Raw genomic sequence first — 21,415 nt, forward strand, 5'->3', positions numbered from 1 at the left:
AGCAAGTACCATACCCACTGTAAAACCAAGATCTTATTTTGATGAGTTTGATATTAAAATGTGAATAATATATTTATTTAATATAACTTTTGAGTGTGCACAGAAATCATATGAATAAAAAAAGCATGAGATTATACATAGGTGATTATATTACAAAAAGGGGAACAGTGAGTATTGCATTTCAGACAGAATTCGAGGTATACTGTAAAGCTTAAAAAGGAACCGAGTAAGCCAAGCAGCTGAACACCTCAGGTACTCTTCCTCCATTGCCTTAGAATTTTTTGCCAAAAGGCCCTGATTTGAGTAAAGGGGACCGTCGTGAACGCAGAATCCGGGCGTAAGGGCTGCAGTTGGTCGAGCTTTGGCAGGTGGGTGTTCGGGGAAGTAAGTTTCGAAGAAATGGTTTCTTCCCTGGAGGCTGCTGGTTTGGTTGCTGATTTTCCTGGTTGGCGCCAACACGCTTTTTGGTAGAAGAAGCCTGGTCTTGCTGGAGTTTTAGGACAGTATGATATTGCTCAGCGATACAGGCTGCCTTTTTCCGAAGGTCCAGTTTTACTAGCATCATGTTATTCTGCAGCTCAGCCAAGGTCTGATCCTAAAGGAAAGCAATAAAGTTACAGAAAACATTTGGATGGGGGGGTTTGGACCACACCTGGTGGTACTAAGGGTAACTCTTGGCTCTTCACTCAGGAATTACTCCTGGCAGGCTCAAGGGATGGATACCATAGATCGAACCTGGGTCAGCCACATACAAGGCAACCCTACTTGTCGGGCTTGCTATCACTTTGGCCCACAGAAAACATTTTGTCCAGTCCATTAGGTAAATGAGGCAACATAATGTGCCTTCTACTACTAATAATATATAAAGACTGCTTTTCAAAGGATACTTTAAGACCCCACAAATTGGGTTGGAGGGTATGTTTTGTTCAATGGTAGTAGAGTACTTGCCAAACCTGAGTAAGACCTTAAGTCTAATTCTTTGCATTGTAGTTAAAAAAAAAATAAATAAAAACTAAATCCACAAATGGCAATTAATACAGGGGCATTTGTGTTTTTTTTTTTTGGGGGGGGGAGTCAAATTCAGCTCAGTGTTCAAGGTTAGTATTGGGGCTGGTAGATGGGGCTCTTCTATGCACATTATGTGCTCTAGCTCTTTGAGTCATCTTTGTGGAAGGGTATCTTATAACACAAGGTGGTTTGAGATGGAATAAGTTTACTTGGGACCAGAGTGACAGCACAGTGGTAGGACATTTGCCTTGCATGCGGCCAACACAGGACGGACCCTGATTTGATTCCCGGCATCTCCTATGGTCCCCTGAGCCTGCCAGGAGTGACCCGAGTGCCGCCGGGTGTGAACCAAAAACCAAACAAATAAAGTTTAAAAGTCTTTGTTCTTGGACCAGAGTAATAGTACAGTACAACACTCCATATAATTCCCAGAGCACCACCAATAATGATCCCTGAGTGCAGAGCCAGAAGTAAGCCCAGAGCACTGCTAGGTCTAACCCCAAAGTAAAGAGTCTAGGTTTCTAGGATCAAATGCTTGTTTAGTATGTGATTAATTTATTTGTTTCAGGACACACCTGGTAGAGCTAAGGGCCCTGTGTGGGAGTGGAGGCTGACCTGGGTCACTGGCATGCCAAATTTATCTGGCCACTGTGGTTTTAGAAGAAAAAAATGAATAGACCTGAAATCAGGATGCAGATAACTAATGACAAATGGTCATAGCTTAACAATATTTTCTGTTTTGGGCTCGTAAAATAAGGTCCCCCCCATAACTGAAGCATCTTAGATGAAATATCATTTATTCATCTCCCCAGGGCAACTATAGAGAAAATGCTTATAAATTATTTAGCACAGTTTACTTGGTGAATAGCTATTTTTATTTTTCAGGGAAGAGAAAACTTGTTGACTGTATAAGAGCAGTCTAAATGTTTGCCTTTTCTCTTTGTTCCTCATTCACACATACACTCTGGAATGGGCTACTGAGAGAAGGGGAATGTATGGGAACCCAACCTGTTTGCTTAAGGTGTCATCACACGTGGTCAGGACTTGGCGAAGTTTTTCTGCTCCAGTGCTGTGGCAACAAGCTCTCTCTGCTGACTGAAGAGACTCACTGAGCTTCTGAAGCTCTCTTCGCAGCAGCCTTATATTCTGAAAAAAAGGGAGTATCAGATAGTGACCAAGACTGATGAAGATAAGAATCCAGGGGAGTCAGATGTGAAAGGGGACTGAAGAATGAGAGCAGAATGAAGGTGTCACTGTCAAGGACCACACACAAATTTGTTTGCACAGAAAAGGAAGAGGAATGCTGGCAGTTGCCTTAGGCTAGAGAGCCTTGGGAACAGAACAGTAATTACCCTCAGGCCCTCCTCTAATTTCTTATCCACATCTGTGGTGAAGGGCTTGGCTGAGGGTGGTGGTTCTAACATCTTCTGATATTTCTGGAGCTCTAAAAGGAAAGAAACAAGGACTTATATATTGACTTTCTAACTTGGACTAAAGGGGGAGGGACACACCCAGCTAAGTTTAGGGATTAATCCTGGCTCTGTGCTCAGAAATTACACCTGGCATCAGGGTACTATATGGGATGCCAAGGATCAAATCTGGGCAACCTCTGTGCAAGGCAAATGTCCTACCTGCTGTGCTATCACTTTAGCCCCTTCCTTCATAGAATTAATAAGAGTGCAACAAGTATAAAAAGTGAGACCATATGTTAGGCAGATACCTGTAGGGCTTAAGCACAAGTTTCACATGTGGAAGCCCTGGATTCCATTCAAGGCACCAATTCTAGCTGAAAGTGCCTCCAAAAACAAATTCTTAAAAAGAGAATTCTGAGCTGGAGCGATAGCACAGTGGTAGGGTATTTGTCTTGCATGCAGACAACCCAGGACAGACTCAGGTTCAGTCCCCAGAATCTCATATGGTTCCCCAAGCCTACCAGGAGTGATTTCTTGGTGCAGACTTTGAGTAACCCCTGAACACCACCGCCACCGCTGGGTGTGGCCCAAAACAAAAACAAAGAGAATTCTGGGGCCTGAGTGATAGCACAGAGGTAGGGAGTTTGCCTTCCACAAGGCCAACCCAGGATGGAGCTGGGTTTGATCCCCAGTAACCCATATGGTCTCCCAAGCCTGCCAACAGTGATTTCTGAGCACCGCCAGGAGTAACCCCAGAGCGCCAGTGTTTTTGTTTTGGAAACAAAAACAAAACAAAAATGAATTCTGGAGTGGAAAGGTCAGGGGGATATAGCTTGAATTGAGGAAATTAGATTGGAGTTTTTGTTTGACAAATTGCTGTTTCCTATGTGTGTTAACGCTCTCCTCCTCCTCCCCTTCCTTACCTTCAGTGGTGGTAGTCAGTTCTTCTCTGCACTGGTCTAGTTTAGCTTTAACCTCCTGGAGCTGTTGGGTGGAGGTAGAAGCCACCAACCTTTGTGAGCGCCGCACAGTCAATTCAGACTCTGACTGTTTCTGTGCTGGCTGCTGTCTCGCTTCCATCAAGAGAGCTTCTAGCTCTTCAATCTTTTCATCCCGCTCCTAAGAGGGAAGCAGAGAGCACAATTCCACCCTGAGACCAACAAATACTGAACAAATGAACAAGTCTTCTATAAGACTTTGGTCAGGGACCGGAGCAATAGCACAGTGGCAGGGCATTTGTCTTGCATGAGGCCAAACCAGGATGGACCTGGGTTCAATTTCCAGCATCCCATATAGTCTCCTAAGCCTGACAGGAGAGTTTTTTTTTTTTTTTTTTTTTGGGGGGGGGGGGCACACCTGCTGATGCTCAGGGGTTACTGCTGGCTATTCACTCAGAAATTGTTCCTGGCTTGGGGGTGGGGGTGGGGACCATATGGGATGCTGGGGGATCAAACTGCGGTCTGTCCTAGGCTAGCGCTTGCAAGTCAGACACCTTACCTCTAGCACCACCGCTCCTCGAGGGGATTTTTGAGTACAGAGACAGTAGGAACCTCTGAGCACCACTGAAGGTGACCCCAAATCCCTGCCCCCCAAAAAAGGCTTCTGGTCAAAAGCCTGGGTTTTTCTTGTCTTTCTTTTTTAAAACATGTATTCCATTTCCTAGTCAACAAAACCCTTAATTCTCCCCGAAGACAGAAGAAAACAGAGAAAAGTATGTTATTATCTTCTTGCCTAAGTTTATACAGTCTACCTTGGACAAACTTGTGATGGGAATCAGAGTAGTTGGTTAGGTGGGTTCAAAGCAACTCACCTGAAGCTCTTCTTGGTAAAAATTGGTCAGTGACTCTCGCAGAATTTTCAGTTTATCTTCATACATTTCCTCCAGTAATTCCTTCTGGGTGTCCAAATGTTCGCTGTTGGAAAGAAAAATGAATAAAACTGATTTTGAGGCCCCTCTCCATTCTAGTGTCTCCTTCCCAGCTTCTAATCTTGGTGACAGCCCAAGACATCCAGCCAACATGGTACCTGCACCACTTTTCCCGCTGCTGCATCTGTTCCACCATCTCACTGCAAATCTCATCCCGGAGCTGCATCTCCAACTCCAACTTTTCCTGCCGCTCTTTCAACAGCAGTGCTTTCATGGCCTCTACGACCTGCAGCAGCTCCTGGATGGGAACATCCAGGTCAGAGACTCAGATGCTTGTGCCCACAAACAACAGAGCCATCTGGAAAGCAGAAGGGGGAAGGTTCTGCCATCAAACTCCTGGACCAAAGTTCTTAAGTTCTTACCTCTTTGCTGTATTTGGAGATATCAACTTCATTTTCATTGTCATCATCAAGGCTTTGTTCTAATTTCACTCCCGTCTCTGAGGTGGAAGAGGACCGCAAGCTGTGCTCTTTGATGAATGAATGCAACGATGGGAATCCCAGATGCACAGGTGGAGCATGCACAAGCTAATAGGAGAATCTTCACTGAATCAAAAAAGTCTCTAGAAGCTTTCCTATGGAAAGGTACTAGTCTAAAGTGAGTTCAACTCTCCAAATACAAATTTCTCACCTGGCTGGCAATAGCTGAGAACTTGGCCACGTGAAGGGTCTCGTCATAGGTAGATGCACAGGGGTTCACGTTGACAATCATGCAGGAGCGGCCTCGGCCTGTGAAGAAGCCCTGGAACACTCGGGTCAACTTGCTGTCACGAAAGGGAACCAGGTTTTGCTTGGACCTGATACAGAACCAGAGAAGAACACTGAGAACAGAACTCTAATACTTCATGTATCTACCACCACCTCTAGTGATCAGGAAATCTATTGGCAAATCTCAGTGGCTGGTTTTGCCAACTCACTTTATGCCTTCAGACCGGCATTTGAAAACTGCTGCTTTAGACTACCCAGTGCACATTTTATAGTAGAAAACTTGCCTGTTTTGCTGGTTTTGACGCAGAGCTGCAATACAGCGACCCAGGGTATGCAGAGACGTGTTAATGTTTCCTGCTTCTTTAAGCCGCTCACCACTCTTCTGATCTTTGCAGCGTTCTGAGCCAGCCAGATCACAGAGTGACAACCTAGAATGAAGTCAAATAGGATTGACATGAGGACCTCGCATGTCCTGAGCCATTTGCATTTTATACAGTTCTGCAGAGGGAAAGAATCACAAAGAACCTCTGTATCAAAGGAAGAGAGAAGAGCAAGAAATTCAAAGAGATAATTCCTCTGAGGTCCTTCATGCTCTCTACCTAATTATCATTTATGACCAAGCCCAAGCTTCTCAATGGAAAAACTTACTCGCTTATTTTGGGCACTATGTCCCCTTCCCCCTGAAGGTGCAGGATCCGGATTGAGAAGATGCTGTGACTAGAAGTTAAGACAGAAAGAGACATGTCAATTTCTGGCACTATTTCTTTTTTCTTCTTTCCCTCCCTCCCTCCCTCCCTCCCTCCCTCCCTCCCTCCCTCCCTCCTTTTACTTTTTTTTTTTTTTTTGGGTCACAGTGACATTCAGGAGTTACTCCTGGCTCTCTGCTCAGAAATGGCTCAGAGGACCCGGAGAGACAGCACAACAGCGTTTGCCTTGTAAGCAGCCAATCCAGGACCAAAGGTGGTTGGTTCGAATCCCGGTGTCCCATATGGTCCCCTGTGCCTGCCAGGAGCTATTTCTGAGCAGACAGCTAGGAGTGACCCCTGAGCACCGCCGGATGTGGCCCAAAAAAAGAAATCGCTCAGAGGTAGGCACGGGGGTTGGGGGGACCATAGGGACACTGGGATTCGAACCAATGTCCATCCTGGATCGGCTGCAAGGCAAAAGCCCTACTGCTCTGCTATCTTTATTTCTCTCTCTCTCTACACACACACACACACATTTGATGCTCAGGGGTTACTCCTGGCTAAGCGCTCAGAAATTGTCCCTGGCTTGGGGGGACGCTAGGGGATCGAACTGCGGTCCTTCCTTGGCTAGTGCTTGCAAGGGAGACACCTTACCTCTAGCGCCACCTCACCGGCCCCCTTTTCTTTCTTTTCTCTGCTTTCTTCCTTTCTTTTCTCCTCTCCCTTTCCCCCTCTCTCCTGTCATACTGACTGGTCTCAGAGCTTACTCCTGCTCTGATTCAGGACTTATTCCTGGCAGGGCTTGGGAGACCATTCAGGACTGAATCTCAGTTGGCCTCATGCATGGAAAGCGCCCCATTTTACTATTGCTTCTTCCCCTGCACAGTTATCTTGAACCAGTGGAGTGCTGAGTGGAAATATTTCCAGGAACACAAGCCCCTTACCTGCGACTGGAGTTCTGGTTCAGGTGAGTGCTGGAAAAGCTCTGGTTCTTACGACCTACTTTCAGGAGTTTCCAGGCTTCTTCAGCATCCTGAACATGAATCCAATTGAGATCTAAGGGAAGGAGAGAACATAAGATGCAAACACCTGAGCCATCCTAGGGTCTGCCTCAGACTCTGTAAGGTCCGTGCCAGCCTCTTTGCCTCTCCATACCCTTCACGTAGGGATTGCCATTGTGATCCTCGCACAGACGCAGAGTCTGCCTCTTGCGTCGCTGGTTAGGCAGTTCTAACAGGTCGTAAAGGAGTTCATTGTAGATCTCAAAGAAGGAGACCCAGATGGAGAAGCGAATGTCTGCAGGGACACTCACGGGGGCAGTGTCCGGCTGTGCCCATCGGTGACTCGTTTCTGGAGATGAAATCAATACACGAGATCAGCCCTCAAAAACCCATGTCCCCTTCGGTTTTAGCGTGGGTCTCAAGCATTGGTAAGCAGGCTGTAACTTCTATCTATCCCTAAGAGAGGGGATAGTTGTTGGAGGCAGGGCGTGAGTTCCCATTGTTACCTGGCACAGAGCCCAGTCCTGGTACATACCATCCAGCTGGCTACTGCTGGTCATCTGGCTGGCGGAGGAGAACCCGGCAATGCCACTATCAAAGCTGGTGCTGTTACCCATGCAACCTTCAACGTGAACACTCCTCTTTAAGGAGGTAGATAGCTCCTAGAAGGCCCCAGAGAGGCAATAAGTACAAAATTCCCAAAGATTGATCCTCTCTATCTCCTGCTCTGTGGACACCACTGCTTTACCTCATGGAGGCTTCCATTGAGTAGGGTCAGTTTCTTTAGCTCTTCTTGCCGGACTTGCTTATTGTCCAGCCAGATGACCTCATTGGAGAGCAAAGGCTTAAGATCAGCTGTGGAATGAAGCTGACCCTGGAGGCTGTTGAAGATCAGAGCCAGGGACCGTGGCAGGATCCCTCCATCTTTAATGGTACCTGAAGGCATGTGAAAGGTAGAGTGGGTGTCTCTCTCCCCCAACTGAGAGCATCCATAGATGAAGATATCCTACTGCCCCACTAGCAGTCCCGTTAAGCTTACTGCTCACCTTGAATTGTGTGGGTTTTCCCTGAGTTGGTGACTCCGTATGTATAGATGAGCCAGTTCTGCCCTTTGAGCACATCCTTTACCATGTCCTTTACTGTCAGGTTGAAGAAGGCTGCTTGCCCCACTTCTGGTCCAAAGATCTAGAGAGACCAAAAGATTTCTCAGAGACCTATTGCTCCTCTCCAACTTGCCTCCGGTGTGAGCCAGTTAGATGATTTTCTTCCTGGGTGGTTGGTTCTGGAGCACATCTGAGAAACTTTTTCCTAGAGTGCTATCAGCTGGCTCCAGAAACACTTTAGACTTAAAGCCTCTTACTAATCCTTTTTTTTTTTTTTTTAAATTCAAATAAGTCAATACTTCGGGTGCATGGAGGCTGATTTATCCTTGTCTGCTAAGGAAGATAATTTCCAGGGATTCTCAACTAAGTGTGGAAACTTCCATTATCCACTGAATTCAAAGCTACGTACACAGAGTGGGACAACAGAATGGTAACGACTGTGAGTTTAGAATCAAGTCTTCATTCTTATCATGGACAAGTTACATGACCTAAACATTATTTTCACTGAGTCACAGTAACCTTCTTAGGAAATTTGCTACTATTTCCTTATTAGGAAATGACAATAATAGAATTTCTGGGGCCAGAGTGATAGCACAGCAGGTAGGGCATTTGCCTTGCACAAGGCTGACCGATGTTCAATTCCCCAGCCAATCTCTATTTCTAAAGAGGGAATAAAATTGCCCCTTTACAGTGTTCACAGACCAAATACCTCCATACCTGGGAAAAGGTGAATTTGTGAATAGCTTGTCCAATTCCCCGCTCGTTGCTCTTCTGGGCAAAGGAGTCTTTGGGTGCCCGTAAGACAAGTGTCTCCACATTCTCAATATGGACACAGCCCTGAGAAGAGGAAAACATCCCTGTCAAGAAGGAAACGTTCAGGGGATAGAGTGATAACATAGCAGAGAGGGTGTTTGTCTTGCACAGAGCTGATCTGGGTTCGATCCCCAGAATTCCAATTGGTCCCCAAGGAGTGATTTCTGAGTCCAGAGCCAGGAGTAACAGAGTGTGACCCCCCCCCCCACCCTTTCCAACAAAAAAAGAAGGAAGCATTCCATCCTGAATCCTCCCTCTTCACTTACCTGATCTTCCTGGCGTTCCAACTCTGAGGGCAACAAGGGCCTAATCCTTAGGTATACTTTCACCTTCTCTGTATTATCCTCAGATGGAACCTGTGGGAGAATTCCAGGCCAGGAATACTGAATAATTGCAGTGGGTATGTCCAAACAGATGGACAGACAAAGCAGTTTGTAGGGATCACATTATATACTCATTCTTTTTCAGTTGCCGTGTGTAACTAACTCTTTGGTTCCATAATCATTCCAAACTCTGTGGTTCTTTTCACTATTTTCTCAATCTTCCTATCTTTTAGTCATTCACAAACCTGGCTTGTCAAATTATAGCTAGAGTTGGATGACTGGCATAAAAATCAGCATGGGCTATCCTGGCACAGAATAGAATTTTAATATTGTGGCAGCAGACTGCTGGTTTTGAATCCCAATTCCATCAGTTAGTAACTATTGGAACTTACACAAGTTCTTTAAAGTCTCTGCTTTAAGTTTTCACTTCTGTAAAATGAGGTTAATAATAGTCCCTGAGGCTGGAGAGATAGTAGGTAGATGCTTGCTTTGCACACAACACCCCAGGTGGTCCCTCCCAACCGACCAGGAATGATCCCTGAGTAGTCAGGAGTAAGCCCTGAGGGGCCAGAGCAATAAATAGCACAGTGGGTAGGGTGTTTGCCTTGCATGAGGCCAACACAGAATGGACCTGGGTTTGATTTCCAGCATCCCATATGGTCCCCTGAGCCTGCTAGGAGCAATTTCTGAGCACAGGGCCAGGAGTAACCCCTGAGCACCACTGGGTGTGGCCTCAAAACCGGAAAAATAAAGGAAATGAAGTTGCTTTTAACCAGGGTATTGGTTGTCACTGAGGGGAAGTGCTATGACATCAGTAGGAAAAGACTAAGAATACAGCAGAAAACAGTTCCTTATAAAAAATAAAATGTATCTAATCCCAAAGAACAACTTTGGAATTGAGATACCAGCCTAGATAGAACTAAAGAAAGGCTCCAAAATGTAAATGGTTGGTATTAAATCCCAGGTGTGCAGATGCTAGAGAGAGTAATGAATAGGGAGCTTGCTTTGCATGCAGCCAACTTGGGCTTGGTTCCCAGCATCCCATATGGTCCCCTAAACCCCAAGCATAATCCCTGAGGATCACTGGATGTCACTCCAAAACTAAACAAAAAGGGGACATACATTGAATTTTTTCACTACTGCAATGTAAATACTATTTTTCTTCTAATGAACACAATATGCTATGTTTTTTGCTTGTCCAGCTCTTCATCTTGAACTCATCTCTTAGACCTGCAGGATTACTGGTCTTTGAGTCGATATTAATCCTGACAACTAGTCAAGCTGAAAATATCGTTCTGCCTCTAAAGCACCTCCTTTTACCTGTTGCTTTTCCTCTAGGGATGTGGAGATGTCCGAACAGTCTGAGAGCAGCTTCTTGCTTATAACAGGCCCCAAGTCTGCAGCCGTGGACTCAAACATGGGGGAGACTAAGACCTCTTCATCGGAAAGCAAGCCAGAAGGCGGAGACAAGATCCCTTGCGACATGCCAGCAGGAGCAGCTTAGGCCTGAAGACAGGAGGGAACTTAAGGGTGGCACATGCTAGTAAGAAACAATATACTGGGGCCCGGAGAGATGGCACAGCGGCGTTTGCCTTGCAAGCAGCCGATCCAGGACCAAAGGTGGTTGGTTCGAATCCCGGTGTCCCATATGGTCTCCCATGCCTGCCAGGAGCTATTTCTGAGCAGACAGCCAGGAGTAACCCCTGAGCACTGCCGGGTGTGACCCAAAAACCAAAAAAAGAAAAAAAAAAAAAAAAAAGAAACAATACACTTTGGCGACGCCACACCTTAGTCTCCCCCTTCCACCACAGAGGAAAGGAGTGTGAAGTTAATGATTTAATCCCGCCTGACCTGGAGCTTATAAATAAAAACTAAAAATCCGGTCCTAAAAGCAGAAGACCGAGTTGCAATGAAGATGCCTCGCCCAGCGGTGCTGCATTGGATGGAGATGGTGTCAGGAGCCCTAAGCTTTTGCAACCAGGCCGACTGCGAGGGCACGGTAGAATTTAAGAGAAAATAAAAAAAGGGATGGTGGCAGCTCCGTTTCCGAAATGCCTTTATTTTTCTGGGGTAACTCCTGACAGCAGTTGACCTGCACACTCACCTGGTTAGGGGACAGTGGATCTCTTCCTTGGGCAGCAAGCAGCTCATGCACAATCGGACACAGAACCTGCACCCCGGCCGCCCGAGTTGAGCACAGCTCCTCCCACGAGGCCCAGCTTTGTCGCCGATACAATGTTTTAAACTACGCGCTGGCGTTCGTCGGGCCAATGGGAGGGCGAGAGCGGCGGCGACCAATCAGCACCCGGGGAGGGATGGAGGGCGGGACGGAGCACCTTGGGAAGACGGTTTGTTTGGACTTGGGCCCCTTCACTGTAGAAGTTCCGGGTTACCAACTGCCGGGAGGATGGAGGTGGATCGTCGGGGATACGCTCCCCGCCTAACAAACATTTGAGCTTAAATCATAGCAACTTTCCGACGCTATCAGCTGATCTTCCTTTTCAATACCCGGATTTGGGGTTCGCTGGTTCGCCTAAAGAACTACATTTCCCAGGAGGCCTTGCGAACAGATGCCGTCTAAAACTACATCTCCTAGGAGGCCTTGTGAGCAGACGCCGTCTAAAACTACATTTCCCAGGAGGCCTTGCGAACAGACGCCGGCATCTTCTTTCCCAGAATCCCCTGGTGTCGGCTCTTCCGGTCGGTTTGGCCGTCGGGGGGTGGAGACTTCGGGACCAAGATGGCGGCGGGGACTGGCAGTGAGTATCTACGTCGTTTTTTTCCCCGAGAGACCCGGGTGGAGCCGAAAATTAGGCTTCGTAGTCTGTCATGTGCTTGTGGTGTAAAAGCAACAATTTTCCTGAAAGACAAAAACAAGCAAATACCAGTTTCCGCAGAGAACTAACCAAGCTCGAGGGCGGCCAATGCTTAGCCTCTTAGGAAGGCCGCGGAAATTGGGGAGAAGTCGCTTAACGCATCCTTGTACGTGCAGGAGCTCTGCGGGGTTGAGAGCTGGAAGGTGCTGGCTACGGACTCTTAACGTGCAGGAGCAAAAAACAAACAAACAAACAAAAAAAAACCACATGTGGACCTTAATAAGTGCCCGTCTTTTTGGAGCCGTCATTTTCTTTTTTGTTTTGTTGTTTTGGGGTCACACCCAGCAGTGGTTCTTCCTGGCTCTACGCTCAGAAATCGCTCCTGGCAGGCTCGGGGGACCATGTGGGATGCCGGGATTCGAACCACCGTCCTTCTGCATGCAAGGCAAACGCCCTACCTGTCATTTTCTAATCTACGTCTGTGAAGCCCATCAGGGGGAGTTGGGCCGTGAGCATTGCTACCATTGGGGGATTTTGCGTTCCGAACATCTCAGGCATTTTCTTTCTGGGCCCTTTCCCTCTGTAAACTAAAAAACGAGGGAAGGGGGCGGGGCAGTGGGGTGGGGTTAAGTTTTCAGCTTGTGTGTTTTTGCTTTTTTTTTTTTTTTTTTTCGGGCCACACTAGGAGCTGCTCCAGGCAGTGCTGGGGCTCGAACTGGGGCGCCTACTCTTTCAGGCAGGCGCACTAGCCCTTTGAGTTACCCTCCCACCTTTAAATTTGTGAGCTACACAGGTGCCCCTCCCCTTGCACAGGTACTCCCTACTTGGTGCTTTAGAGATGAGTGGTCAATCATATGAAACCAGTAATCTAGCTACCTGCATGCTTGCCTTTTTAGGGGGGCGGGGTCAAACGCGGTGGTGCTCAGGGGTCACTCCTGGCTCTGCACTCAGAAATCACTCCTGGCAGGCCCGGGGAACTATATAGGATGCCGGGATTCGAACCACTGTCTTGGATCAGCTGTGTGCAGGCAAACGCCCTGCCTCTGTGCTATCTCTTCAGCTCCTTTCATGCTTGCTTGAGCCCTTTTGATCCTGTGTGTGGCCCTGTAACAGGTGCTTTGAGCACTGCTTTTCACCTAGTGGAGTCTCCGACCCTTAAGGCATTTCCTTGTCTTTTAAACTAAAGTGTTCATTACTTGAGCCTTTTAAAATCTGCCCTGGGGGAATAGAGGAGGGGAGACTGAGGGGAGAGGGTGGGGCTTCATCCACACCTGTAACTTTTTTGTTTTGTTTTTGGGCCACACCTGTTGACACTCAGGGGTTACTCCTGACTATGCACTCAGAAATCGCTCCTGTCTTGGGGGAACATATGGGACGTCGGGGATCGAACCGCTGTCCCTCCTAGACTAGCGCTTGCAAGGCAGATGCCTTACCTCTAGCGCCATCACTCTGGCCCCACACACCTGTAACTGTTTAGGAGCTATTACTGTTTATGGTTTTTTTTTGGGGGGCGGGGTCACAGCAGGCCACACTCAGTGGTTACTCCTGGCTCTATGCTCAGAAATTGCCCCTGGTAGGCTCAGGGGACCATATGGGATGCCAACCGTTGTTCGTCCTGTGTTGATTGCATGCAAGGCAAACGCCTTACCGCTGTACTATCTGGCCCCTATTGCTTATGTTTAGGAGTGACTCTTGCTATGAGACTATATATGGTGTCCGCATTTGGCGGTGAGGGATAATGTGGGATGTAGCCACATGCAAGACAAATGCTTTATTTCCTGAACAATTTCTCTGGGGCCAACCCCACTTTTTAAAAATTAAATCAGTACTCCACATTTTAGGAAATACTGTTTTTGCCTGGGGGCTGGGGACATAGGTCAAAAGGTTAATGCCCGCTGGAGGCTCAGTTTGGTCCCTGTCACTGTCTCTCTCCCCTTCCCAATGTCTCCAATGGGTAGTATGGTTTGTTTCAAAACCAAATAAAACCTTTTTGACAGGGGCGGGAGAGATAGCTCTGCATAGCGGTAGGGAGTTTGCCTTGCAAAGCAGCTGATCCAGGACTGATGGTGGTTCAGAGTAACTTATATGCAGTTGAATAGATAACTACCTAAGTGCTGCTAAAAATAAAGATGTAGGGACTGGAGCAATTGTAAAGCAGGTAGGGCATTTGCTCTGCATGCGTCCAACTGGTTTGATCCCTGTTTTGATCCCTGGCACCTCTTATGGGTCACTCTTTCACAATTCCAGAGTAGCCCCTGAATGTCACTGGTTATGTCCCCAAGCAATAAAGTAAAAATCAAGATTTGGTAACAGCTTATTTTATTCTTTTTTTTTTTTGGTTTCTTTTTGTTGTTTTATTTGTTCTTTGGGGCCACACCCAGTTGTGCCCAGGGATCACTCCTGACCGACTGGAGGGGAACTTATGGAATGCTGGGGATCAAACCCAGGTCCATTTCAGGTCAGCTGCATTCAGGGCAAATGCCCTACCTCTGTGCTGTTGCTTCCGCCCCATATTTTGGTTTGTTTTGGGACTAATCTCAGCTGTGTTCTGGCATACTCATAGCTCTGTGTTCAGGAATCACTTTTGGAAGATCTCAGGAAACACATGCGGTTCTAAGATAGAATCTGACTTGGCTGTGTATAAGGCAGGACCTTTGCCAGCTGTATTCTCTGCTTGTTCTTGCACTTTTACTAGGCTTTGAATCTGTCTTTGTTATTTTGTTTCAGGGTGACAATATGGTTTTTAGGAGCCAATCCTGACTTGGTGCTAATGGGTTGCTCATGCTGGTACTCTGGGGACTATATACCAGGATCTCTGGCATGCAGAGCATGTGTTAAAGTCCATTGTGCTATCTCCAACCCTCAATGGTTGTCTTTAATTTAGCCTTCTCCTTTCAGAACACAAGCTGCTGAGTACTGGCCCCACAGAGCCATGGTCCATTCGAGAAAAGCTGTGTTTAGCCTCTTCTGTCATGAGGAGCGGAGATCAAAATTGGTAAGTTATATAGACTTTCTAAGTCTACAACTTTTGTTGTTGTTGTTGTTGTTGTTGTTTTTTGTTTCTGTTTTTTTGGGCCATACCCGTTTGATGCTAAGGGGTTACTCCTGCCTAAGCGCTCAGAAATTGCCCCTGGCTTGGGGGGACCATATGGGACGCCTGGGGATCGAACCACGGTCCTTCCTTGGCTAGTGCTTGCAAGGCAGACACCTCACCTCTAGCGCCACCTCCACGGCCCCTTTTTTTTTGAGTGGTTGGGTCACACCTGGCAACACTCAGGGTTACTCCTTGCTCTGTGCTCAGAAATCACTCTTGGCAGGCTCGGGGGACCATATAGGGTGCTGGGAATTGAACCTGAGTTTGTCCTGGTCGGCCACGTGCAAGGCAAACCGCTCTACTGCTGTGCTATCTCTCCAGCCCCCAAGAACATTCTTTACACAGGTGTATTTTTAGAGTTAACTGTACTGATTTTATTGGAGCAAAATCATATTTCTGAAAATATTTAGAGGGTGGGCCTGTGCAGTAATACACAAGATAGAAGTCTTGGCCATCATGTAGCTGTCCCAGATTTGATCCTCAATACCTCTTATGATCCCCCACACCGTGAGGATTGTTCCCTGAACAATCCCTTATTAGTCCCAAACAAACAAAAAAAACAAATTGACTAGAATCCTGGGTTTCATCCTCTATATCTCATATTTCCCCCCAACACTGCCACAATCAGTTACTTAGCACAGGCCTTCACCCATGAGCACCAGGAGCTGTGGCCCAAAACCTAAAAATAAAATATAGCAAGAAACAGTTCTAGTTTAGCTGGATAATCTTAAGATTTAAAGGGGCCGAAGCCAGAGAGATAGCATGGAGGTAAGGCATTTGCCTTGCATGCAGAAGGACTGTGGTTCGAATCCCAGCATCCCATATGGTCCCCCGAGCCTGCCAGGAGCGATTCCTGAGCATAGAGCAAAAGAAGTGGATCAAACACTCCTGAAATTCATTTGGAACAATTAACATCCATGAATAGCTAAAGCAATCCTTAGGAAACTTTAAATTGTACTGCAAAACAATAGTCATTAAAACTGCATGGTATTGGAATAAAGACAGACACTTAGATCAATGGAATAGACTTGAGTATTTAGAAAATGTTCCCCCAGGGCCAGCGCGGTGGCATTAGGTGTTCGTTTTGCCAGCACTAGCCTAGGACAGACCACGGTTCGATCCCCTATGGTCCCCCAAGTCAGGAGCAACTGAGTGCATAGCCAGGAGTAACCCCTGAGCATCACTGGGTGTGGCCCAAAAACCAAAAAAAAAAAGAAAAGGAAAAAAAATGTTCCCCCAGACATACAATCAATTAATCTTTAATAAAAGGGCAAGAAACGCAAAATGGAACAAGGAAAATCTCTTCAACTAGTGGTACTGGGACAACTGGTCAGCTGTTGTGTTAAATAATTAACATGCAAAAAAGGAAACTCGAACTTCCATCTAACAGCATGCAGAAAGGTCAAATACAAATGGAGTAAAGACCTTGATATCAGACTTGGAATCATAGCTATATAGAAGAATATGTCAGTATTTACTCTATGACATTGAGACTAAAGACATCTTCAAAGAGGAAACGGCACTCTCCAAACAAGTGGAAGCAGAGATAAACAGATGGGACTATATTAAACTGAGAAACTTCTGCACCTGAAAGGAAATAGTGACTAGGATACAAAAGCGAGAATGGGAGAAACTATTCACCCATATCCATCAGATAAGGGACTAATATATAGGATATACAAGGTACTGATAGAACTTAACAAGAAAAAAACATCTAATCCCATCCAAAAAATGGGAAGAATAAATTAATAGACAATTCCTCAAAGAATAAATACAAATAGCCTAAAATACATGAAAAGATGTTCCACATCACTAATCATCAGGGAGATGCAAATCAAAATAGTAATGAGATACCATTTCATGCCACAGAGGCTGGCACATATCACGAAGAATAAGAACAAGCAGTGCTGGCAGGGATGTGAGGAGAAAGTAATGCAAATTTACTGCTGGTGGGAATGCCATCTAGTCTGGCCTTTATGGAAAACAATATGGAGATTCCTCAAAAAACTGGAAATATGATCCAGCTATACCATTCCTAGGGATATACCCTAAGAACACAAAAACACAAATACAAAAATGCCTTCTGCATACCTATATTCATTGCAGTGATGTTTTCAATAGCCAGAATCTGGAAAAAGCCCAGGTGCCCGTTATCAGATGAGTGGCTAAAGAAACAGTGCATCAGAAAAAAAAGTGAGGTTATGAAATTTTCCTATGCATGGGTGGACATGGAAACTATTATGCTGAGAGAAATAAGTCAGAGGGAGAGAGATAGACACAGAATATCTCACTCATCTATGGGATTTAAGAAAAATAAAAGACTTTATTGTAATAATACCCAAAGACAATAGAGATGAGAGCTGGAAGGACCGGCTCACAATATGAAGCTTTCCACAGAGAGTGGTGAGTTCAGTTAGAGAAATGATTATACTATCAACTACCATGACAATGGTAGTGAGAGAAATAGAATGCTTGACTCAAATATAGACAGGGGGTGGAGGAGGAAGGAGATGGGGGTATTGGTGGTGGGAATGTTGCACTGGTGAAAGGGGGGGTGTTCTTTTTTCTTTTTTTCTTTTTTTTGTGGTTTTGGGTCACACCCGGCAGTGCTCAGGGGTTACTCCTGGCTCCATGCTCAGAAATTGTCCCTGGCAGGCACTGGGGACCATATGGGACGCTGGGATTTGAACTGATGACCTTCTGCATGAAAGGCAAACGCCTTACCTCCACACTATCTCTCTGCCCCCCCCCTTTTTAACTGAAACCCAACTACAAACATGTTTTTTAATGGTCTTTAAATAAAGATATTAAAAAAAGAAGCTTCATAGTACAGGAGTCTCAGATAGTGCATTATAGATAATTATAGATAATACGGAGATATGCACTTCTTCCAGGTGGCAGTGGCCGCCACAACCCTAGTTCAAATCCCTGGCACCACATGCAGTCCTCTGAGCACTGCCAGGATCACTTCTTAACATAGAACCAGAAATAGACCCTGAGTATAGCTGGATGTTGCCCCAAAGTGTCCTCTACACCCAATATGGATTTAAAAATTTGGTTAATAGTTAGAGAAAAAAAATGCCATTTGAAATTGCTATTTATTTATTTATTTATTTATTTATTTATTTTGCCCATAAATGAAAGCCATTTAGCATAGTTTAGGCAAGGGATGGAACTCAGTGCCTTGTACATGGTAGACATTTACTCTACCAATTAAGTCACATTTTTGCCTATTGGGAATTTAAAAAAAAATTGGTTGTTCATATACTATGTCTATGAAAATGATTGTCCCTTGGGACTGGAGGATAGCTCAGTGGATATGGTGTTTCCTTGCACGTGACCATCCTGATTTCAATCCCTGGCATCCCAGATAGTCCCCCAACTTGCCAGGAATAACCCCGAAGCACTGCTTTATGTGGCCCAAAGAGGCTCCCCAAATAAAAGATTGCCCTTCCACCACCACTAGATCTCTTTTTTTTTTCTTCAAGCTATACACATGTTTTATTGTACCCACCTCTAGAGTTCTTTCTTTTTTATTGGGGGAGGGGGGGGCTCACACCCGGCAAGCACTCAGTGGTTACTCCCAGCTCTCTGCTTAGAAATTGTTCCTGGGGGCCCGGAGAGATAGCACAGCGGTGTTTGCCTTGCAAGCAGCCGATCCAGGACCAAAGGTGGTTGGTTCGAATCCCAGTGTCCCATACGGTCCCCCGTGCCTGCCAGGAGTATTTCTGAGCAGAGAGCCAGGAGTAACCCCTGAGCACCGCCGGGTGTGACCCAAAAACCAAAAAAAAAAAAAAATTGTTCCTGCCAGGCACAGGGGACCATATGGGATGCGGGATTTGAACCACCATCCTTCTGCATACAAGGCAAACACCTTACCTCTATGCTATCTCTCTGGCCCCACCACTAGAGTTCTTAAGGCCCATTGCTGTCCTGTTGTCACTTCTAATCTAATCTAATCTAATCTAATCTAATCTAATCTAATCTAATCTAATCTGCCTTTTAGTGTCTTCCTGAATTTCCACTTGGTAATCTCAGTTCTGTATTAAAAGACCAAGGAGTGCTTTTTTTGTTTGTTTGTTTGTTTGTTTTTGGACCCATGCCCAGCAGTTTTCAGGATTTATTCCTGGCCATTCTGAATTCTGATCCAATAAATGGGATAGATTTAAGATATGGACAGTCTTTCTCAAATTGATAAGACATGGGGCTGGGGAAATACTACAGTGGGTAGGGCGTTTATCTTATACATAGCCAGCCTATGTTTAATCCCTGGCACTCCATCTGGTTCCTTGAGCCAGCCAGGAGTAATTCCGGAGTACTGCTGGGTGTCGCCCCAAAACCAAAAATAAATTAAAAATTGAGAGACACAGTGAACAGATTTCTCATTTCTTCTGTTTTTGTTTTTTTTTTTTAAATAGTATATTTAAGCATCATGATTACAAACATGTTTGTAGTTGGGTTTCAGTTAAAAAAAAAAAAACACCCCTCCCTTCACCAGTGCAACATTTCCACAACCAATACCTCCAACTCCCTCCTCCTCCACCCCCTGCCTGTATTTGAGATAGGTTCTCTGCTATTTCACTACCATTGTCATGATAGTTGACGGTGTAGTTATTTCTCTAATTGCACTTATCACTCTCTGTGGTAAACTTCATATTGTGAGCCGGTCTTTCCAGCCCTCATCTCTATTTTTCTTAAATTCTATAGATGAGTGAAACTATTCTGTGTCTATCTCTCTCCCTCTGACTTATTTCACTCAGTTTCCATGTCCATCATTATAGGAAAATTTAATAACTTCACTTTTTTCCTGATGGCTGCATTCCATTGTGTATATGTACCACTGTTTCTTTAGCCACTCATCTGTTGTCATTTATTCTTTTTCAAGATAGACTGTCAAATAAGCTCTTTTCTTTTTCAATTTCAGAAAAATTATTAGACCAGAAATAAAACCCCTTAGGGCTGGAGTGATAGTACATAGGTACTATCTGACCCAGGTTCTATCCCCAGGCTGTGACACAAAAACAAAAACAAACAAACAAAAAAGAGTTCTTTAATGTTTATTGCAAGACTAATTTCAAGACTCAATTCTAGGTTTTTGGTTTTTTTTTTTGGTTTTTGGCTCACACAAGGCAGTGCTCAGGGGTTACTCCTGGCTCTACGCTCAGAAATCACTCCTGGCAGGGTTGGGGGACCATATGGGATGACGGGATTCGAGTCACCATCATTCTGCATGCAAGGCAAATGCCTTACCTCCAATCTATCTCTCTGGCCCTGGTTGAAAGCCTTCTGTGTTATTGTTTTCATTCATTGAACTTAGTGAACTTATGTATGTTTTCCCATTGGATTTGCTGTTCTGCTGTGCTTAAAGTGAATCTTTGCAGTTTGCCTCCCTACGATTCTGGAAATTAGACTGGGAATTGTTCCTTATCTGCTCTGTCCATATTCACTCTATTAAAGGAAGAAATATAAATGTGAGCAGTGTGAAATTTGATGAGGAACTGTGAAGTGGCCTAGTACTTCAAGGCCTGGGGGTTGTGGGTCCATTAAGATGGTGGAGTTAGGGGCCGGGCGGTGGCGCTAAAGGTAAGGTGCCTGCCTTGCCTGCGCTAGCCTTGGACGGACCGCGGTTCGATCCCCTGGTGTCCCATATGGTCCCCCAAGCCAGGAGCAACTTCTGAGCACATAGCCAGGAGTAACCCCTGAGCGTTACCGGGTGTGGCCCAAAAACCAAAAAAAAAAAAAAAGATGGTGGAGTTAGACTATGGACAATGAGGCAGTAAGCAGAGCCCTAGGGACTATGGTTATAGGTCCTTTGAAATGGGTAACAAAATCCAATCATTTAAAAATATAGTTGGTGGGATTATTTTTTCTTGATAGAATTCAAGTCTTTCTCTACATTTTTTTTAAATAAATAAATGGAGAATAAAGTTGAAAATAGTAATTTAGTAGCACATTCCTGAAAGTTGTTACCATGCTGTATAGCTCCTTGCAGATTTGGTACTAGAAGTTGGAGGTGATTAGGGGCCAGAGAGATAGCATAGAGGTAGGTCACTGCCTTGCATGCAGAAGGACGGTGGTTCAAATCCCGCCATTCCAAATGACCCCCCAAGCCTGCCAGGAGTGATTTCTGTGTGTATAGCCAGGAGTAACCCCCGAGTGCCGCCAGGTGTGACCCAAAAGTAAACAAACAAAAAAAAAGTTGGAGATTTGAGAGAATCACTATGTTCTGGGTAGTAGCTGTTCTTCAACCAAATTACATTATAAATTCCCAAATAAAATAGACCTACCTAATTTGATAAATTTAGAAAGAAATATAACTCAAATATAAAAACCTCATTTGATGGACTCTTGGCTGGAATGCAGCTGAAGTTGCTTATGGTGTCAGTAATCTCAATGGAGATGTCAGAGATTGCACTTAAACTTAGATCTTTTTGCTTACAAGGCAAGCACGCTTAACTTTTATACTAATTTTATTCTAGGCCCCATTTTCCTCCCTATGCAAAGATACATAGACACACACATTTT

General features: G+C 45.3%; 2 protein-coding genes across 4 annotated transcripts in view; one reads left to right on the plus strand and one right to left on the minus strand.

Annotated features, from left to right (window-relative positions):
• Positions 1-271: 271 nt before the first annotated feature.
• Positions 272-10,465, minus strand: KIF20A (kinesin family member 20A). The gene is made up of 18 exons (XM_049786001.1): positions 10,301-10,465; positions 8,924-9,013; positions 8,562-8,681; positions 7,788-7,926; positions 7,490-7,677; positions 7,277-7,403; positions 6,896-7,090; positions 6,685-6,796; positions 5,703-5,771; positions 5,339-5,482; positions 4,978-5,143; positions 4,710-4,874; positions 4,446-4,585; positions 4,231-4,333; positions 3,344-3,539; positions 2,361-2,452; positions 2,017-2,154; positions 272-595 (listed from the first exon to the last, which is right to left on the minus strand). The coding sequence occupies exons 1-18, from the start codon at positions 10,463-10,465 to the stop codon at positions 272-274; spliced, it is 2,673 nt and encodes an 890-aa protein (XP_049641958.1).
• A 1,222-nt stretch (positions 10,466-11,687) lies between these two features.
• The window catches only part of BRD8 (bromodomain containing 8), a 32,935-nt gene continuing 23,207 nt past the window's right edge, over positions 11,688-21,415 (plus strand). For all 3 annotated transcript variants that reach the window (XM_049785987.1, XM_049785989.1, XM_049785988.1), the window contains exons 1-2: positions 11,688-11,739; positions 14,695-14,791. In XM_049785987.1, coding sequence (XP_049641944.1) covers positions 11,721-11,739; positions 14,695-14,791 — 116 coding nt within the window. In that variant the 5' untranslated portion in view covers positions 11,688-11,720. The remainder of the gene's footprint in view (positions 11,740-14,694; positions 14,792-21,415) is intronic.

This window comes from Suncus etruscus, chromosome 14 (assembly GCF_024139225.1).
Source record: "Suncus etruscus isolate mSunEtr1 chromosome 14, mSunEtr1.pri.cur, whole genome shotgun sequence".
NCBI classification, from domain to species: Eukaryota; Metazoa; Chordata; class Mammalia; order Eulipotyphla; family Soricidae; genus Suncus; species Suncus etruscus.

Coding starts and splice junctions, on each gene's coding strand:
- KIF20A (XM_049786001.1), bottom strand. CDS start 10,465: ATGTCGCAAGGGATCTTGTCTCCGCCTTCTGGCTTGCTTTCCGATGAA. Junction 7,678..7,787: donor GAAAACCCACACAATTCAAG/GTGAGCAGTAAG, acceptor ACATGCCTTCAG/GTACCATTAAAGATGGAGGG. Junction 4,334..4,445: donor CAGCGGGAAAAGTGGTGCAG/GTACCATGTTGG, acceptor TCTTTCCAACAG/CGAACATTTGGACACCCAGA.